Source organism: Penicillium pulvis, assembly GCF_028828015.1.
Source record: "Penicillium pulvis strain IBT 33274 chromosome Unknown contig_10_segment0_segment0, whole genome shotgun sequence".
Lineage (NCBI taxonomy): Eukaryota > Fungi > Ascomycota > Eurotiomycetes > Eurotiales > Aspergillaceae > Penicillium > Penicillium pulvis.
The window spans coordinates 2,490,397-2,508,870 of NW_026643071.1; the positions used below are offsets into that span (position 1 = coordinate 2,490,397).

An 18,474-nucleotide genomic window follows, 5' to 3' on the forward strand; every position below is an offset into this window, starting at 1 on the left:
TTGATACCCTGCTGTCTCCTTCTATTTTCGTATCTGCTGTACTTACCCCGAAAGCTGACGACCGCAATGCCCACACTGGGGGAAGTATATCAGCAGTCAATGCTGAAGCACCCATATGGCTATGCGCTATACGAGCCAGAATCGTCAAAAGTACTGCAGCCCGGTTTTTGCGGCTATTTCACAGAGAGAGGGCAATGGACACCGCTGCTTGGAATAGACCAGAAGATAATAAACCTAGGCGACTCATCAGCTCTCACTCAAAATGGCTTAACGCATTTTGATCATTTCCACCCAGCGCCATCCGACGAACGATCTTGGGGCCCAAAATTGAGCGGCCAAGTCATCCAAAGAAAGATTGACCTAGAAGCTGGCGCTTCGGCACTCATCCCAGCCGGAATTCCTGTGGACATCGGGGCCTTGTACAGATACAGCAACAATGATGGCTTTGGGGCGATCCTCATGACGGAGAGTCCCGTGATCAAAAACCTGATCTACGGCTCGACGGCCTTCCGGCTCTGGTGCAAGGAAAACTCGGAGGTCATCTTGCGAAAATGGCCGGATGTCCGAGAGCATGGTCTTGTCATTGTCACTTCCACGTATAGGACCAGATTGGCAAAGGTGAATGCCTGGGCACAACAGGGGAAGGAGATATCGGTCGGATTTCGTGGGGGTGTCGTCGGAATCGGTGAAATTGCTCCTTCGTCTACATGGTATACGTCCCATGAGGAGGCTGGATGGGTTTCAAGTGAGGCTACGGAGCCTGGAGAAAGCAAGGTGGTCTTCCTCGGGGGATTGTATTTCAAATATCGCAGGCTGGCGGCTATATTGCCTCAGTCCCATGCTTTTAGGCCGGGGCCAGTAGAGAAGGCGAAGTTTCGCGATATTGATTCCGAGGGGAAGGATTTCCGGATCTTTGACCATGACTGTTGTGACGATGGTTTGTATGAGACTTTGATGAATTCAGAAGAGCTCGGTGAAGTGACAGACCTGCCAGAGGATGAGGACACGAATAGCGATGATGACTTTTGATTGATGAAAAGTTTATCTAGGATACTTATGGGCTGCAAGGTTCCAAGGTTCCAAGGTTGTCTCTTACTGAGCCCTGTTCCTGGTCTGTCGAAGGAGTGGGTGGTTGGACTTCATGGTTGTCATGTAAGAGAGAGGGCGTATGTGTTGATGATAAATATATACATATTTTAACACATCGGAGTACATCTAAGCCCATAACCTGCTTGGACCTGAGTCGCTAGGCAGTCACAGTGCTCAATTTTGCTTTTGTCAAGTTCCATGGATCGTGAACACACGATAGACTTCGGCCAGAATTCCATCAAAATATGCGATCCAATGTTACAAGGTTGTTCAGCTAAAAAGCAAAATCATTTGATTGCATATTGCATCAATATAAATTATTTCTATATAGAATCTTGTACATACGACCATAGGGTGTGGAGAACAGGGCTTCCCGTCCGCTCAGCCGTACTTAAGCCACACGCCGGTTAGTTAGTAGTATGGTGGGTGACCACATGCGAATCCTGACTGTTGTATGTTTTTTTTTTTGTGTGGTGTGGAACCCTTGCCGCTTTTATGTAATCTTCAGCCTGTTCAGGAAAGCGCTGACGTGATCTTCTACAAGCTGGACTCAAAAGGACTGACCAATCATGGCAGGCGGAGTTAATATTGATATACCGACCAATAGGGTGACGAACATTCTGGCCATCATCGGCATTTAATCTCGAAAAAAACAGCAAGGTATTTTGACAAACTTGCTTAATTTATGAGGGATATGATGTATGTAAACTTGGGCACCCAGCAGGTGAGAGATTGGCGCTAAGAAAGCCTCACTGGGATCAGATCAGCGCCTGCTCCCTCTGACCTTGAATATCTCCGGGTCGCATGCCATTTCATTTATTAGTAGAGTTGTTGAGGCTTCGATACAACTAGCTCTGCAATTGGGCCACAAAAAAGTACGTCGGGGCCAGGGAACATCTTGGAGAACATGTAGAGCAGAATCAAGTTCCAGCCCGTTTCAGTGATGTCCATTGGCGTTTACGAAATCCAGAAACGAGCGTAATGCCGCGATCAATCAAAACTTGTATTCTCATTTGGACCCGACAGTCTGGGTACAAACCCAAATTCCTCCACCCCGTGTTGAGGATTGACATGTCTTTAAGCGAATTTCAAATCTCCAAGAGGGGTAGAGATCCATTCCCCACGTTCTTCTGATTTATTTTCAGTTGTTTTAATCATTCATTTACAATGGCTTCCACTCCCCACGAAGCGGCCTTGGCACCGACCGAACAAGCGCGATCTGAAGAAATGCGATCCGAAGAAGCGCCGGACGTCAATTCTGAGATCCCTTTCAACGCGCCCTATCCAATCGCGATCGATAGTTTTAGCGACGTATGTGGACTCAAGTGCTTGGTTCATTGCGATCCGGGGTTCAGACTGACGTCATCTTTTAGGACACTAGTAGCCATTTCGATGATGAACTTTCCGATCTCACCTCTCTGTCGTCGAGCGTGCTCGAGTTCGAGTATGAAAATGGTCGGCGATATTGTAGCACCAGCTTAGTAAGTAGTCTTGCTCAGGATTTTGCCCTTGATACTGGGTTTGATTCACCTACTGACCTACAAGTAGGGAAATTATATGTATCTTCACACTTTCGCCTAGAGGCCCCTGACTGCGAAGACTGACAAAGGCAGGATGCCGAATGATGAAGAGGAACAGGATCGAATGGATTTGGTACGAAACTATCTCTAGGATTCTCTAGTAATACGTGTTTCAACACTGACTCCCTTTCCAGACACATCACATGTATGTGAAGCAATACATTATTGATAAATGATTGTGGCTAACTAGAGTTGTGCAGATGGTTGATGCTACTGGGCGGAGAGCTCTACAATGCCCCTATTAAATCATCACCAGAGAACATTCTTGACTTGGGAACCGGAACAGGCATTTGGGCTTTGGACATTGCAGAGTACGTCAAAGTCTCACAACCCGATCTTTCCACGCCAGCAAAACTGACTTCAGATGGTAGGAAATTTCCTAGCGCCCACGTTATTGGGAATGACATCAGCCCCATCCAGCCTAGTTGGGTGGCCCCAAATATTGAGTTCATAGTGGAGGACTTTGAAAGCGATTGGCAATATGAACAAAACCACTTTGACTTTATTCATGCACGATGCTTGGCAGGGTAGGTCCCTACCACCCGTCCCCCTACTTTGAGTGTGTCAATCTGATACACTGAGTAGATGTGTGGCCGACTGGCCCGGGTTTCTCCGCCGGATCTACGACCATGTCAAGCCTGGCGGCTATTTTGAATCCCACGAAAGTGCCGTTTGGGCCAGGAGTGATGATGGCTCCCTCAAACAAGATTCTGCGCTCATGCAATGGCAACAGGCCATCAATATCGCTGGCGACAAGAGCGGGCGGGAGCTGAACATATACCATAAGTTGAAGGAATGGATGATTGCAGCCGGCTTTGAGGATGTCACTTTGTCGGTCTACGTGCTGCCGTTCTCGCCCTGGCCGCGCGATCCCAATTTGAAGGCCCTGGGGAAGTACCAGGCAGTTCAGTTGCAGCAAGCCATCGATTCCTATTCACTGCGCTTGTACACGCAGGTGCTAGGATGGAGCCCCGATGTGGCCAAGATTCACAATGCTTTGGTCAAGCAGGAGCTGCGGGATAAGAAGTTACATGCCTATGTTGAAACGTACAGTCAACCCCACCCCCGCGAATGGCCCGAGTACTCGTACTAACTACGCGCAGAGTCGCTGTCTATGGGAGAAAGCCACTCCACTCTTAATATTCAGGTGCTTTTTTCTCTAAAAACATTGAAAGCTGTTCGCTACTTATGTAATCTCCCTTCGGCATATATGAATGATAGTGGATATCTGCTTCGATGAGCCGAATATATGTATACATAAATTCGCCAAGGAACCTACTTCTGTGCTGTATTGTAATGAAAGCATCTATATTCTACTAGAAAATACTCACAACATTACCAAAGCACTTGTATAGCTTGAAGGTTGTCATAGGAATAGACAATCTCAAGGACCCTTTCTTGTGCCTTTCTTTGAAATCCCATGACCCACAGTTGTACTTGTATTCCGATAACCTGCCTTTGCGAAATATCAGCCCTGGGACAATCCTCAGTGTCATGAGAGTACCGATATATATTGATAGGTTTCTTTTGCCTTTAGCTATTGACTTTGGGATCGTAGATGTGATTCCAAATATACCCGGTATAGCAGAGTCCCCTATATGAAAATTGTAGGATATACATTGCCATCGCACATTTATCTACAGATGCCTACAATAGGCGAGAATATATAGATAAAGTTTTTAATACTGTACTTGAGAGTCCTACTTAGCTGAAGAGATATATAGATACAGCTTACTTCTTATTTGCGGGCTAGAAGAATGTAAATCTCGTCAATGCGGTGTAACTTCTTTTCAATACCCAAGGGCGAGAGAGGAGTGGGTGCTGAAGTCCAGTAGTCTATATAAATTGTCATTATTAATACCCAAATAGACTTCCAAAGAACATCCTCATGACCCATAGAGGATGCTACATCTGTATTGAATGCTGGAAAGTTTATAAGGAGCAATTGCTACGAGGTGAGGATAGTTGATAGGCAGTGTCTGGCCGAAAAGTAATTGAATCTTGATTTTCCCGCTTACTTCATCTCTGAAAATATTGACAGCAATGATGTGGCCCGGTATTTTGAGGGTAGGTGAGAGTCATCCCCTATCACCACACGCGAACGCGGACTGTTATATTTTTCTTTTCTTTCCTTCCCTTTTTTTTTTCTTTATTTTTGTTTCTTAGAAAAAGAAAAAACTCACATTGTTCCAGTACTTTGCTTCAAGAAATAATAATATTCATGCAGATGTTTCGATACGTTTGTCCGGGCCTCTGGGATAATGGCCTTGGCGCCGATTTTGCGTAGTGCATTTCTCAACCTGATCCACCCAGCTTCTCGCCGATATTGCCCAGACCAAGGCCACCGACCAATTTATCAATTCCCAGGCCACCAAGAAGGCCCTTCACGATGCCTCCAAGACCAAGGCCATTCAGGAGATTACCGAGCAGCCCCAAAACTCCACTCAGGAGTAAACCAACGGCTGCAATAATCTGGAAAAGGGGCTCAGAAAGCAACGACCACAGTGGATTAATCTTCTTCTTCGCATGAGGCATATCTGATATTCGCCGACGGCCGTTCTCAATTGTCGTCGAGATTGTTTGCGAAAGTTGCTTTAGAAGATCGGCTAGCTGATATTCTTCCGGTGTTGCTTCGTGCGCTAAACTTCTGGCTTTGGCAGACGCTGCAATTTGGCCATCGGGGTCCAAGGCACGAAGGGACCCTTTACACTCTTGCAGTATGTTGCCAGCTTCTTCGATGATAGGCTTCACGTTCTTTACTAACTGTTCTTCATCGAGCTCGTCTCGGGGTGTGCGATCGGCTCTCTCAATATGCTGGCGATATTGTTAGTAACATAGATATAGAATGATATGAAAAGACTTGCCTCGGTAATCTGTTTGCAAAGAGGTTCAACAGAGTCAATCGTCTGCTGTATAATTGAACACATCTTCTTCGCCAGTTCCCGGTCGTGTTCCTCCTTTTCCTTCTGCTTAAGCTCCTCAGGTGAGAGCTCGGGCTCCTCTTCCACAGGCTCAGGCTCAGGCTCGGTGTCAGGAAAATGCTCTAGCAATGTGCACTCGCCGATCTTATTGCCATCGTTATCAACGATGTAGCCGTTGTCGTCAATTGTTTTGCCGGCTAGAGACTTGAGATTGCCCTCGGTGAGTTTACCGATGAGATTCCCATCTTCATCACGCACTTCGCCCTCACGGTTGACTTTTCGACCACTCATTGGGTTGACATTGCGAGGCTTTTCCTCTGGGGTCCAACGCTCTGCACGGCCAATGACGTTTCCTACTTTGTCGATGATTTCTCCGTCCTCATCCACGGCACGACCATTCAGTCGGGGCGGATCTCCTTCAACAAGCCTTCCGACGATTTGGCCGTTGAGGTCTGTGATGGTTCCGTCTTTGGTGACCACTAGGCCTTCGAGCCCATAGAAAATGCCCTCCCCCTTCTCGCGCTCAGATGAAGGGATCAATTCCACGGTGCCGAGAACATTTCCGTCGTCGCTCCAGATTTGACCTTTTGCATCGATTTGCTTGCCGGCTAGCTTCTTGGGGTTCCCAGAGATAAGGCGACCCCACACAGCCCCATTTTCATCCACGACGTTTCCTAGCTTGTTGACCTTCATTCCTTCCAGAGCGGATAGATCTTCCTCCTCTTCTTCCTCCTCTTCCTCATCCGGTGGAGTATACGGCTCAGCCCTTCCCTTCACGTTTCCTCGCTTGTCAAGAATGTCTCCGTCTTCATCCACAAGGAGGCCTTTCAATTTTTGAGGGTCGCCTTCGATGATCTTGCCGACAATATCACCAGTTTCATCCTCCACGAACCCAGTCTCCCGAACCACTAAATCTCCCATATCTCCAAAGAGTGTGATGGCTTCCCGTTCTTCTTTAGGGATCATAGTGACTTTTCCGATGACCTCGCCACCATCACCCCATATACAGCCTTGAGGGTCGATCTTTTTGCCAGCCAGTAGTTTGGGGTTTCCTTCGCTGACTTGAGCGATAGGGACTCCGTCTGGGCCCATCACGTTTCCCATTTTATTCGGAGTGAGGCCCTCTAATTCTGTGAGATCGACTTCTTCCTCAGGCTCGGGCTCAGGCTCGGGCTCGGGCTCGGGTTCTTCCCACGGCTCTGCTCGTCCCAGGAGATTACCGCGCTTGTCTAGGATATCGCCATCATCATCGACGGCTCGTCCAAGAAGTTTGCCAATATCACCCTCAACAATCTGTCCAACTTTGTTGCCATTGGCATCGTGGACCCAACCTTCTTCGGCAACAAAAGGCTCATCTAGGTCCGCAAATGGCCCCCTCTCTTCTTCATCCTCCAAGGGAAGAGTCTGGGCTTTCCCAATGATGTTGCCCCTGTTGTCCCAGAATTGACCCTCACCGTCAAGCTCGACACCGTCTCGACTGAGCTTTTTGGGATCGCCTTCGACAAGTTCACCAATTGGGATCCCATCTTCATTAACAATCTTTCCGAGTTTGTTGCACTTCAAACCTTCCAGTGTAGAAAGGGGTGGCAGTCCCTGGGCGGTCTCTTCGGCGGACTTTTCGGTCTCTTCGACAACTTCTTTGGCAGCTAACCGTGCTTTGCCTACGATGTTGCCATCGTCATCCAACACCAGGCCTTTTTCATTCACGGTCATGTGGGCGGCCTCCGATAGATCGCCACTGTCCAGCTCACCGATTACGGAGCCACTGGGGTCAGTGATCAGTCCTTCTTCGTTGACTTGGAGACCATCAAGAATAGAAATATCCTCTTCGGCCTTCCGTACCGCTTCTTGTTGCGCTTCCATTGCCTTATCAGCAACCTCGCCAGCGACCACCTCAACTTCTCCTATGACCTCTCCATCATCATCCAAGATTTGTCCTTGTTCGTTCGGTACTTTACCAGACAATGCTTCCAGATCTTGATCCTCTTTGATTTGGCCAAGTACATTACCGTCTTCATCCAGGATCTTTCCTTCTTCATTGATGACTTTGTCCTTCAAAATGGAAGGGTCTGGCAGCGAATCGCCTAGCTGGTCAAGAGTTCCACCAACTTCATCAGAAGGAAGCAGCTCAATGCGGCCAACCATATCACCATCCTCATCGAGTATCTCCCCATTTTCATCCACCGTCCAACCGACCAAATCTTCAAGATTACCTTCGACGAGCTTTCCCAATACACGACCAGACTGATCTTTGACTTTCCCATCTTCCCCAAGAGGTAGGTTTGCAAGGTCTTTCAAGCCCAGGGCATCTTGGGCGGGAAGTGCTTCTTCTGCTAGATCACCACTGAGAAGCTCCACGCGCCCAATCAAATCACCATCCTCATCGAGTATCTCTCCATCTTCGCCAACGGTGCGACCAGCAAGATCTTCTGCGTCACCCTCAGCCAGTCGACCGATTTGATTGCCGTCGCCATCTAGGATCAACCCATCTTCACCAACTGGAAGTCCAGACAAAGAAGAGAGATTAGTCGGAATCGACGAAGTTTCCTGCGTTATCTCCTCAACTTTGCCTCCTGTTCCATCGACCGCAGGCTTAGTCATGGTTGTGACGCGCTGCATGCCCGTCTGCATTTGATTTGCAGCCTCTTTTTTAACCGAATCAGGAAGTTGAGAGTGAAACTTGCTGGCCTTGTTCGCAAAGCTTGCTAGACCAGATGCAGCGTCTTTACCCCGTTGAAAGTATGATTTTCTTGCCGATCCTGAAGCCTGTGGTGGTCCTTTTACGGCATTTTCACGCTGTTCCTCGTCTGCTTCGTCTGCTTCCTCTGTTTCGTCTGCTTCGTCTGCTTCGTCTCCTTCGTCTGCTTCGTCTACTTCGTCTGCTTCGTCTCCTTCGTCTGCTTCGTCTCCTTCGTCCTCCTTTGCGTCCGCTTCGTCTCCCTCTGGAATTGCTGTATTGTCGACCAAATTGAGAGGGCCTTCATCATTCTCGATAGACTGGGTTGGTATGTCCGCGTTATCAACTTCAACTCCTCCGTCCGGCTCGGATTCCTGTGGAACTCGGAGCTTTTCTGCTGGCTTTGATAGGCTTGGGGATTCGTTGCCCTTTTCAGCCTTCTTGGCAGACGTCGTGTCTTGTGCTGAAATTGATTTCTTCAAATTTGGAGGTTTGGACAGCTTCGTAGGCATGCTCTTGGTCACCTTTCGCAGAGGGTTAGGATTGTTGACCAAGTCCGACTTTTTCCGACCCTGTGCAGCATCTTTAGGAGATTCTCCCTTCTTTTCTCCCTTCTTGACGAGGCTACTAGGTGCCCCCAGGGCTTTTTTACCCAGCATAGTGGGTTTAGCCTCCGGTGTTGCCATTAAGGTTGCTGTGGTTTTATTTTCCTTTTGCTTTGTTCTGGGATCAACGCAAAGTGCTCAAAGAAATATAAAATAATTAAAATTTTAGGAGTTGGCCGTTGCACCTGCTGTCTTTATACAGGTTCGTACTCTCAAGCACAGGCCACACGACACACGCCACAGATCACAGCCACAGACGTATCACACCACATACGCCGAAAACAATTAGACAAGCACCGATGCCATGATGGCAGGAATTCAATCCAATCATAGCTCCGATAAAGCGATTGAAAACTTGCTCGGCAAATATTTCGAGATGTGGCTAAGAGCTCTACAGTCTTGTCGTCATTCCCGCCATCAAGCTACCACGGATCGGCATGCCGGAGAGTGGCTGGAATGTCTTGGCAATTCGGATGGCACGGCACCCGTGTCTCTTGCATATCGAGATGCCACTTATTCTGTAACTACTGCATGGTTCAAAATTGGTCAAAACACGTTTCTCGACTGTTTGGCGTAGGTGGCTTAACTGTGGCTAATGCGGTTCTTATCCTAGAGCTGTCACGTCCGACTGTAGAAACTAGCCGTTCAAAGTTAGGGAGGAACCTCAAGTGGCCTTTGAACTAGATGATACGTATAATAACGAATATGATGTATTATAAGAAAGCGAAATATATCAAACAAGCTATATTACCAGGCTGACATGGATGCCCGTCACTTTTCCATTGTTTCTCTCATCAAGTCCTTTACAGTGTAAGCTTCAACGCAAGATAGCCAGGTCTCATACATGATCAACTCACAAGAGCGTAAGGGTTAAATCACCACGTATGCTAGCCTTCAAATCGACCTCGATGTCAAGATTTAGATCTAATCTCAGACTTAATGCCGAATTGGCCGGCTTTTTTGAACTTTGAACCGGTGGGATTGGATCAATCCCGGGTCTTTGGACTTCGCCACGAAGGCCTTGCCCTGGAGAAACTGTCCGCGTCAATGAAGAAGTCGGATTAAGCCGATCGAATTTGATTCCCCCGGTTTGCGGAGCGCGTTCGACAGTGGTATCATAGTGAAGTTCTCTGCGGGGGACGTCTTCACTGCTGGTGTCTTGATCATACTGACCAGAGATCACACTATAGTTGTCTTCGTCCTGCGATGTGATCTCAGAAATCGAGGAAACTTTTTGCCGCTGATCGTTGTAACCATCCCGCCTTGGGCCTTTAGAAGGGATGCTTCTATCAGCCAAATTGCGACCTGAAGTCATTCTTCCCAAGTGTGCCGTTAGTAAGGAATGTGTGAAACGGTGAAAAAAAGTACAAGTGATTGACACCAAAATATATATATATCGTAATGGAGAGGTTGGAAAGTTCCAAATTAACATTTTCCTGGCCCAAATCTCCAGCTACTTTCTTTGACAAATATGAGCGGCGACTTCCGCACGCCATGATGGGCCCACATATTAATTAGCATGGTTCTTGGAATTTGAAGATTCCCCGAATCCTTCTTAAGGAGACCACCATAGTTGCCCAAGTCTTGATCCCACCGCTTTACACTTTCCCCTTTGGACACAGGTCTCCAATGTCCAATGACGCGTTCAATTTCCAAGTATAGAGCACTCGGCCGTAATAGACTCATTTCTCGGATACCATATCTACCTACAACCAATCTATGTAAATGACGTCAAGAGGCGAATTACACTCACACGCTCATAGCTGCTGGAAATTGGTCTAAGTCAGCACAATATGACTTGCTGTAAGCTACGCAGCTCTTAAAACTGAGCACTACTTTCACAGTCTTAATAAATACCCATATCATCAATCCCTCCCAATGAAAGCGCCGGAAGAAACTACGCGGGGCGGAGTCGGTAACAGCAGCACAAATGGAGTAGCATCTTCACAAAAACGGCCACCGCCAAAACTCCGACCTCCTAAGCTTTCAAAGCAGACGCGTCCCTTGGATAGACAAAGTCAAGGAAGCCAGCAACGACAAACCGGGGGCTCACAGAGATCGCAATCAAGTTCTCTGTCGGAACATCCAGATGGCATTGCCGAAGAGCAAAACGAGGACAATCTGGATGCTTCGAGCGCAGATCAAGCTTCCGAAAGCCCGCAGATACATCATCAACGAACTGTCCGACGCGAGTCAGCTCCGTCCGGCGAACCAGACCGAGTTGAAGTCATCGAACGTGAACAAAGAGCAAACAGTCCAGAAGGAAACAGTCCGCAAGCAAACAGACAAGAGACACGCGTCCGGCGGATGCTTAACCCCGAAGTTAAGGATAAAGAGATGGTTCGCGCGCCAGATCCCCACCGTGCAGGACAACAGGGAGAGTCTTCTCGAAACGGATTAGATTCAACGACTGGCGACGTGGTAGAGACCACCGAAGAAGTGACAGATAAGAAAAGCAACGATCAGTTGAGGCTAAGGTTGGATTTGAACCTTGATATTGAGATCGAGCTGAAGGCAAAAATCCGTGGAGATCTGACGCTACAATTACTGCAATGAGTACTGATTAATATATAATAATTTTATCTTTTTAATTACAACAAGCAACATTACCACGGGCACTTTTGTTAATTAACCTTTACTTTGGACTAGTTGGGAGCTGTTGGACACTTAATGCCAGCGGAGTCACAATATATATTAGCTATCAGAACGTTTGGGGGCTAGCGTGCACGGCCCAATCGCGGTGTAGCCACGAGTCTAGCAGCTTAATACTTGTGCAAATACTTATGCCCCTAGGAAACCAAGTTTCACAATTCTAGGTTCCTTTGAAGTACGCTGTTTTTCACTGTGAACCTTGAAACAATGTTACGATCATTTCAGTCAGGTACGGCGTTAGCGATTTCGACCACCGTGCCCGCCGCATTTGCGCAGTCCCGCAGGGCCAATAATAACAAATATTGGCCCTTGTGTCCATATCCGTTGCGAAAAGGAAACGATTCGTGTGCTCTTTTCATCTTTACATGATAAGATGACTTTTATGGTAGCCTGTTCTTAGGCTTACTCGCACGGTTTACCCATTATCTTTAGCATTCTATCCCCACATTTGAGGCGAAGTTTAGGATTTGGGTCGGGAGGGTCCACCTGCCACTAATGGTACAGGTGCTACGGGTTAGATGCCGTACAACCTTGTGTTACATTTTGGAAGTTGAACATTTATGCTACTATACTGCTGCATCTGTGCGGCAGCCCTGGACCGTGAGTTTAGGAGGAATTGGATAACTTCAATTAATTTGCTCACATCATCTACAAGGACATCATCATCAATTAAACATCTGGTTTACTATTTGTCTATCGCAAAGGTGATACCTGTTCCGACTCCATACATGTAAGCGTGACTGGATATCCTAGTAGCCTTGCAAAACAAGGAGGGGCTTCCACGCTTGCCAGACTCGGCCGGGCGAAGAAAGGATGGTAGCAAGGGTTCCCGGCATCTCCTCGTGCTCGCAATCCTCCTCACTGTAGACATCATGGCTTTCAAGCTCCACATCAATATCATTTTCCTCCATCTCTTCAAGCTCTGCGGTTGCATATTGAGGCAGCTCCACCTTGACCATGGAAGCTTCACTGGGGGTGCCATTGCCATCAAGCACAAACAGCATGTACCAGCCAGGAAGCAAAATACCAGAGTCTGAGGGCAGCTGGGCAGTGAACTTGTGGTTGTCATGGGCCACCAAGCTAAGTGGCACACGACGTTGGTCAGTGTTCACAGTGTGGGTAGTGGTTCCCTGCCGAATCAGAGAAGCGGATCCAATGTGGGAGTCGGTCTTGAAAGTCAAAACCTGGCCCACGCTAACTCTGTCATCGGCGCTCAAGATGGTGGGACGCGCCCGCAGTTGTCCAGTGGGAGTGAGCAGGTAGGGGGGAGTGAAAACTTGCGCGTCATAGTGGTTCGCAGAGCAATTTCCACAGAGACCACCTCCACCATTCAAGATGGTCGCATCTGGTAGCAGCATCGAGATACTGTGGTAGACACGGGCAACGTTGTGGCCGTTCAGGACCTCGAAAGTATCAGTCTCCGGGTTGTAAAGCTCCGGGTAGAACTGAACAGTGAACTCGTTGAATGGCTTGCCCCAGGCCTGACCACCTGCAGTGAACACCTTGCCATCGGGAAGGACCACGGAAGTATGGTAGACTCGGGGGTAGTTCATACCTCCACCAGAGCCTCGACCGGCAACCTGCACGCTAGGATCCTGGAGCGCACTACCCAACGTAATGATGTGGGCGTTCTTAGATCCGTAAGAGCCATCGTAGGAAGGTTGGCCTCCAAAGGTGAGAATCTTGCCACGAACAGCGTCAAACATGACGGCATTGCCAGACATGGAGTCACGGTCATCACCTCGTCTTCCGGCAGGCTGGGTGGTACCCTTGCCCTCGACTGTGAACCAGTTCATTCTGATACTTGGTCCAGCCTGGAAGATGCTTCCATCCTTCCAGCCAAAAAGCCAAGCGTGATTGTCGGCACGCCAGCGGCCAAGTCGGTCGCCGGTCAGCATTTCGTCAACCTTTGCGCCGGAGCGAGTGTACCATTTTCCCTTGATAGGGTTATACACTTCGCCGTTCTTCTCGGCTTTGTTACCACCACTCCAGGAGCCACCGATGGCGAAAATACGACCATCGGATAGGGTAGTCGTTGCGTGGTATCCACGAGGCATGCGCATGTCAGGACCATACTCCCAGGCCGATCCGTTGAAAATACTGGTTCGACCAGCGTCGCCACCGCCGCTCACAACGATGTTTCCATCAAAGTCCATAGACATGCCCGGGCAGAACATGTCATGATGAGTGTTGGCAACCACAGTCTGCTCAATGGTCTTAGTCTTGGGGTTCCAAGTTGTGGTGAGTGTTTTACCACCGGGAGAAGCAAAGAACTGGTCATCTGCCCAGGCAGACCAGAGGATGATCTGACCATTCTTCTCCTGAGCCGCGCCAACTGGGATGACAGGCAAGTCGATGGTCGCATTCCACATGCCCTTGCCAGGCTCAATAGGGAGAGTATAGCTGGTAGCGTAGATACCGAGGTTGACAATTGAGGCAGGCTCATGCCACCCAGGGTACTCTGGGTTTTCAGGAGTATTGCCGACAAGCTTCACATAGCGGGCCGGTATGGGATTGAAAGCAGCAAGCTTCATACCCTTGTTTGTACCCCATGTTCCATAGGCAACCTCATGCCATGTTCGCTCATCTTTACTCACATAAACATGGTGTTTGGAAATCTGACCCTCAGTGACACTCTCATCTAAGCGCGGCAACATCGTCAAGCCGCTAACGTTGTGCACGGATTTTAGATCGATGGAAATCCATGGTTTTCCGTTACCAAGGTTGTCACTCTCCCAGTAGGTATCGGCCTTTCCGTCGGTGGCATATTCGCAGTTGTGACGCCACTTGTTGCCAGTGCAAGTCACACGGAACTTACTGACGTCTAGCAGAGTCGAGTTGACGGGCGGCGACTGCCATTGAATTGCACCCGAAACCCGACCACCGATGTCAGGACGGTTATCATAAGTGGATTCGTAGGAGTACTCGGCAGGTTTGTGGGCGCCGACCGAGACAGCTCCAAGGAGGAGGCTGGCTGCGTATAGGACTCTCATCTTAAAGGGATGAACAAATGATCGTATACATCGTTGTCGAGTTCTTCACCTGGGAACTTATAAAGGATGCACGGATTCCAATTCCAAACTCAATATGAGATAGGAAGCTGTAGCGAGAGCTCTCACGCGGTGGTGGAGCTGACTCAAACAACTAGCGACCGCCACAGATCCACAGTGAGGGCGATGTGGATTTCTGGATTAATGCGATCATTCTACTCACTCCAGCTGTGACCTCACTTCCATGGCTGACGCGAGTTGATTCCGAGTTATTTCCAAGGATCAGCATAATGCGAATGTGAAAGCTCCTTTTGGTACGCGCCGGGCGGCCCCACTCTCCCTGCTATTGGGAAACCTGCATGGAGATCTCGTTCATCCCTGCTGGAACAGATCCTGCACACTCACCGATTGAGGAGATTTCAGCGATCGGCAAGGGTTCGACATTTCGAGCGCCCAAAATAGGTTCATTTTTGTTGATCTTCAGCTTCAGCTACTGTACTGGACGCAGTGCACAGGGAGACGCAACAAGACATGTCCGATTTCAACGGAAAATGTCTCCGGCTCCCTCTTCATTTCACTCCAAAATCGTCATTACGTACCTGGAGAAAAGTGTAATTCCATGCAGAATTCAGTGTGGTACATTGGCATGAAGTACAGTTTGATATATCTCTCCGAACTGCATGGGCAATACAATTCTGTCAACCCAATATGATAACAAAGCCCAGCTAAGAAATATTGCGACACGTGCAAATGAAACATAGGGTGGACATAACCATTACCAGGGACATCTGCATCGTGATTCTTGATTTTGGAACATATTGTCGATCCACAGAGGGCCCAGAGAGAGTGTGCTAGTGCAATCCGGTGTTGGATCGGCAGTTACTATCGCAACCCTTCCTAGTTCAATGAATGTCTTAGATACGTACAGTGTCGCCACCCATTCGCGCTTGTGAACACCAGTTCATCATAACGAAACGAATCAGAGATGCTTGCTTCGTAGTCAGTATTTTTCATTTGCTATAATTTGCCGATCGCAGTGCACGCTAGTCGTTAGTTACCGCGGCGATCGAAGTGTGTGAGAAGGCGAAGATCGTGGCGCCCAGGGATACGTGATTTGATACGGACCCACAAGGACAGGCCCGTGCCAGCGGTCCGGAACCTTCTCGGCTCGATTTTAACTTTCCTTCCCAACAAGTTGACATGGACGATTTGATCGTCTAAACCTGTACATGCCATTCTGCACGTCACAAGCGGGGGATTTCAGGCCGATTTGCTCCGTACAGTAGACGATGGCGTTCCGGCATGACCCTGACATCATCTGTCAAAAGTACGTTGCAAAGTTCTGCCTAAGCTCAAGTAGGGAAATATCACGAAGATCATGTCGACAATCCAACTCCACAGTTCAGCTTGAAGAATTGAGCAGTAAATGGTAGCGTGATGATAGATCCACCAAAGATTTGTTATGATTAGCAACCTTCTGATTTGCTGATCACTAATCGAAGTGAGATACAGTACGCCACGGTCCCTCTTTTTCCACAGATGAGGAGTTCATTCACCACCACTCCGTACTTCGTAGTCGATATGGGCTCGCCTTGGCGCAAAGACCATTTGTTAAAAAGATAGTACCCCCACTGATAAACCAGGACTAGTCCTTTTGGGGCGGGGCGAGACCCGTCCACCATCGGCATGAATCCTATATTGGCAGTGCTGATGATCAGCCTGCGGATAGCTGATTGTAGAAAGGAAGGTGAAGCGAGAACTGATGGATCTGATTGCCTAAGTTGTGATCCGTCATTGAAATCGGGATCGTATCATTGGACATATTGTATTTCGCAACCACAATACAGAGTCCTCGGGACCTTCACGAAGATAGGAGGATAAGACATAAAAAGTCCGAACTCTCCTCACAACGATCTCTTTCTCAACTCCGTTTTACACTTCGTTCCGAAAGAAGTACTTGAAATCATGGTGGACAATCCAGTGAATAAGAGCAATATCCAAGGCGGCATCTGGCCGCGCATGCCCAAAGAGTTCGAGTCCTACCTCTTTTACAAAATCACCAATGTGGACAGATTCCGCCTTGACCTCAAAGACTTTATCGGGAACATCACCACCGGCCTAGAATGTGAACTGCTTCTGTCGAAGATTAAGCAGGCAGAAGAAGCTGGCATGCCCATCAAAATTCCCATGGCGAGTATCAATGTGTCATTTACTCAGAAGGGACTGCAGAAGGTATGCTCGTTGTTTTTAAAAGCATTGATTATCTAAGCTGCCAAAAAGGGACCCGCTGACACGAGGGGTGATCAAATAGCTCGGCAGAGCCGAAATCGACGACGGACTATACGAGAAGGGAATGTACAGCGATCTTATCTTCGAGGGTGCTGATATTCCTGAGAGATTGCTTCCGGAGTTCAAGCCTCCACCTGGACATAATTCCGAAGATGACAGTTGGCGTTGTGATTTGGTTTTTATCGTAGCTGCTTCGGACGAGAAAAATCTGAACGAAGGAATCGCGAAGATTGAGACCAATTTCCATCTGCGGGACTTGAACAAGGCTAGTCTAGGCTTGGTGGTCGCAAAGCATGGACAGCGTCGGCCAGGAGACTTTCGCGGCAGAGAGCAGTAAGTTGGCCTTCAGTGATCAACATGAATTCAATGTACTGACATCATTCTCAGCTTTGGATTTGAGGACCACATCTCGCAGCCTCAAATTCAGGGATTGGACCCCAAGCCACAGCCTCGTGAGCCGCTTTCTTGTCTTCCGGGGTAAGGCAACTCCCAGTATCACCAAGAGTATAAGCTAACTTAAGTCAGATACATCTTCGTTGGTCATGACGGTGACCCAAGAAAAAACCAAATGCCCCCTTGGTCCTATGAAGGTAGTTTCCTCGTATTCCGTCAGTTAGACGAGAAGGTGCCTGAGTTCAACAAGTAAGTTGCATTTTTACTTAAAAGAGGAATTGCCGCTAATCAACATCAAGATTCATTGCGGACGCCGCCAGCAAAATTCCAAACTACCAGGGAGAAAATGGTGCTGAGAAACTGGCAGCTCACATGATGGGACGTTGGAAGAGTGGTATTGTGGCCTTAATAAATTCATCATACACAGCACACTAACACTCCCTAGGTGCGCCCGTGGCTTTAACTCCAGATCATGACGACCCAAGTCTTGCATTCAGAAATGACTTCGACTTTCGACCCAAGCAGAGCATTTTGGGATGCCCGTTTGCCGCACACGCCCGCAAAATGCGCCCAAGAGCTGACCATAAGCGCGACCTTGGCGATGACGATGACTTCGTGAAAGGGGAATTCACTGACCCACAAAAGCACGATACCAGCAATCCTCCGGATCTTGAAGCTGACAGTGACGAGGAGCCCGACCAAGAGCCCGACAAAGAAGATGCTAGCGTGATCCTGCGACGAGGTATCACATTTGGTCCTGAGCTTGGAGAGGATGAGAAGGAAAAGACTACCAAGAGCCGTGGCATTTACTTCACCTGCTACCAGAGTGATATTCGAGATGGGTTCAACCTTCTCATGACTCGTAAGTCCCACATCCTATCACCATGCTTGAACATTGCTGACAATCCTCCAAGGCTGGGCAAGCAATAGCGTTTTCCCCACGTCCAAGAAGAGAGCTTTCAAGGATGGCCCTGGAATGGATCCGTTTATAAACCAGAGACAGCGTAAAGATCATCCCGAAGGTCACATCAGTCTCTACGATGGAGTTGATAAGGAAAAGACTTACAAGCTTGAGCTTGGTACTAGCCCTTGGGTGGATCAGCGCGGTGGTGAATATTTCTTTACGCCATCGATTAGAGGCTTGAACTGGTTCTGCCATATCCGCCAGTAGGCGATATGGCCTTTCAAGATTTCCGCGATTTTGCTTTGCAAATAATGATATTGGGACTCATATTCAGCAAATGAAGCTTTCATATATTGCCTTCAATCATGTAAAGA

The 18,474-nt window shown here is 48.3% G+C and overlaps 6 protein-coding genes across 6 annotated transcripts; 4 read left to right on the forward strand and 2 right to left on the reverse strand.

Moving 5' to 3' along the window:
• Positions 1-66: 66 nt before the first annotated feature.
• Positions 67-1,029, forward strand: N7503_000942 (uncharacterized protein; the record flags this gene model as incomplete). Its single annotated transcript, XM_057060503.1, has 1 exon — positions 67-1,029. One exon carries the CDS (start codon positions 67-69, stop codon positions 1,027-1,029), a length of 963 nt encoding a protein of 320 aa, XP_056927426.1.
• Positions 1,030-2,256: 1,227 nt separating this feature from the next.
• On the forward strand, positions 2,257-3,762 carry N7503_000943 (class I SAM-dependent methyltransferase; the record flags this gene model as incomplete). Its single annotated transcript, XM_057060504.1, has 7 exons — positions 2,257-2,400; positions 2,463-2,570; positions 2,671-2,742; positions 2,804-2,814; positions 2,870-2,980; positions 3,041-3,196; positions 3,255-3,762. The coding sequence occupies 7 exons, from the start codon at positions 2,257-2,259 to the stop codon at positions 3,760-3,762; spliced, it is 1,110 nt and encodes a 369-aa protein (XP_056927427.1).
• A 1,202-nt stretch (positions 3,763-4,964) lies between these two features.
• Positions 4,965-8,953, reverse strand: N7503_000944 (DUF3659 domain-containing protein; the record flags this gene model as incomplete). Its single annotated transcript, XM_057060505.1, has 2 exons — positions 4,965-5,483; positions 5,534-8,953. The coding sequence occupies 2 exons, from the start codon at positions 8,951-8,953 to the stop codon at positions 4,965-4,967; spliced, it is 3,939 nt and encodes a 1,312-aa protein (XP_056927428.1).
• A 1,797-nt stretch (positions 8,954-10,750) lies between these two features.
• On the forward strand, positions 10,751-11,428 carry N7503_000945 (uncharacterized protein; the record flags this gene model as incomplete). The annotated part of the gene is made up of 1 exon (XM_057060506.1): positions 10,751-11,428. One exon carries the CDS (start codon positions 10,751-10,753, stop codon positions 11,426-11,428), a length of 678 nt encoding a protein of 225 aa, XP_056927429.1.
• Positions 11,429-12,273: 845 nt separating this feature from the next.
• N7503_000946 (uncharacterized protein) lies at positions 12,274-14,517 on the reverse strand (the record flags this gene model as incomplete). The annotated part of the gene is made up of 1 exon (XM_057060507.1): positions 12,274-14,517. The coding sequence occupies one exon, from the start codon at positions 14,515-14,517 to the stop codon at positions 12,274-12,276; it is 2,244 nt and encodes a 747-aa protein (XP_056927430.1).
• Positions 14,518-16,479: 1,962 nt separating this feature from the next.
• N7503_000947 (Dyp-type peroxidase) lies at positions 16,480-18,367 on the forward strand (the record flags this gene model as incomplete). The annotated part of the gene is made up of 7 exons (XM_057060508.1): positions 16,480-16,746; positions 16,826-17,136; positions 17,191-17,280; positions 17,329-17,445; positions 17,496-17,590; positions 17,642-18,058; positions 18,111-18,367. 7 exons carry the CDS (start codon positions 16,480-16,482, stop codon positions 18,365-18,367), a joined length of 1,554 nt encoding a protein of 517 aa, XP_056927431.1.
• Between the last annotated feature and the right edge of the window lie 107 nt (positions 18,368-18,474).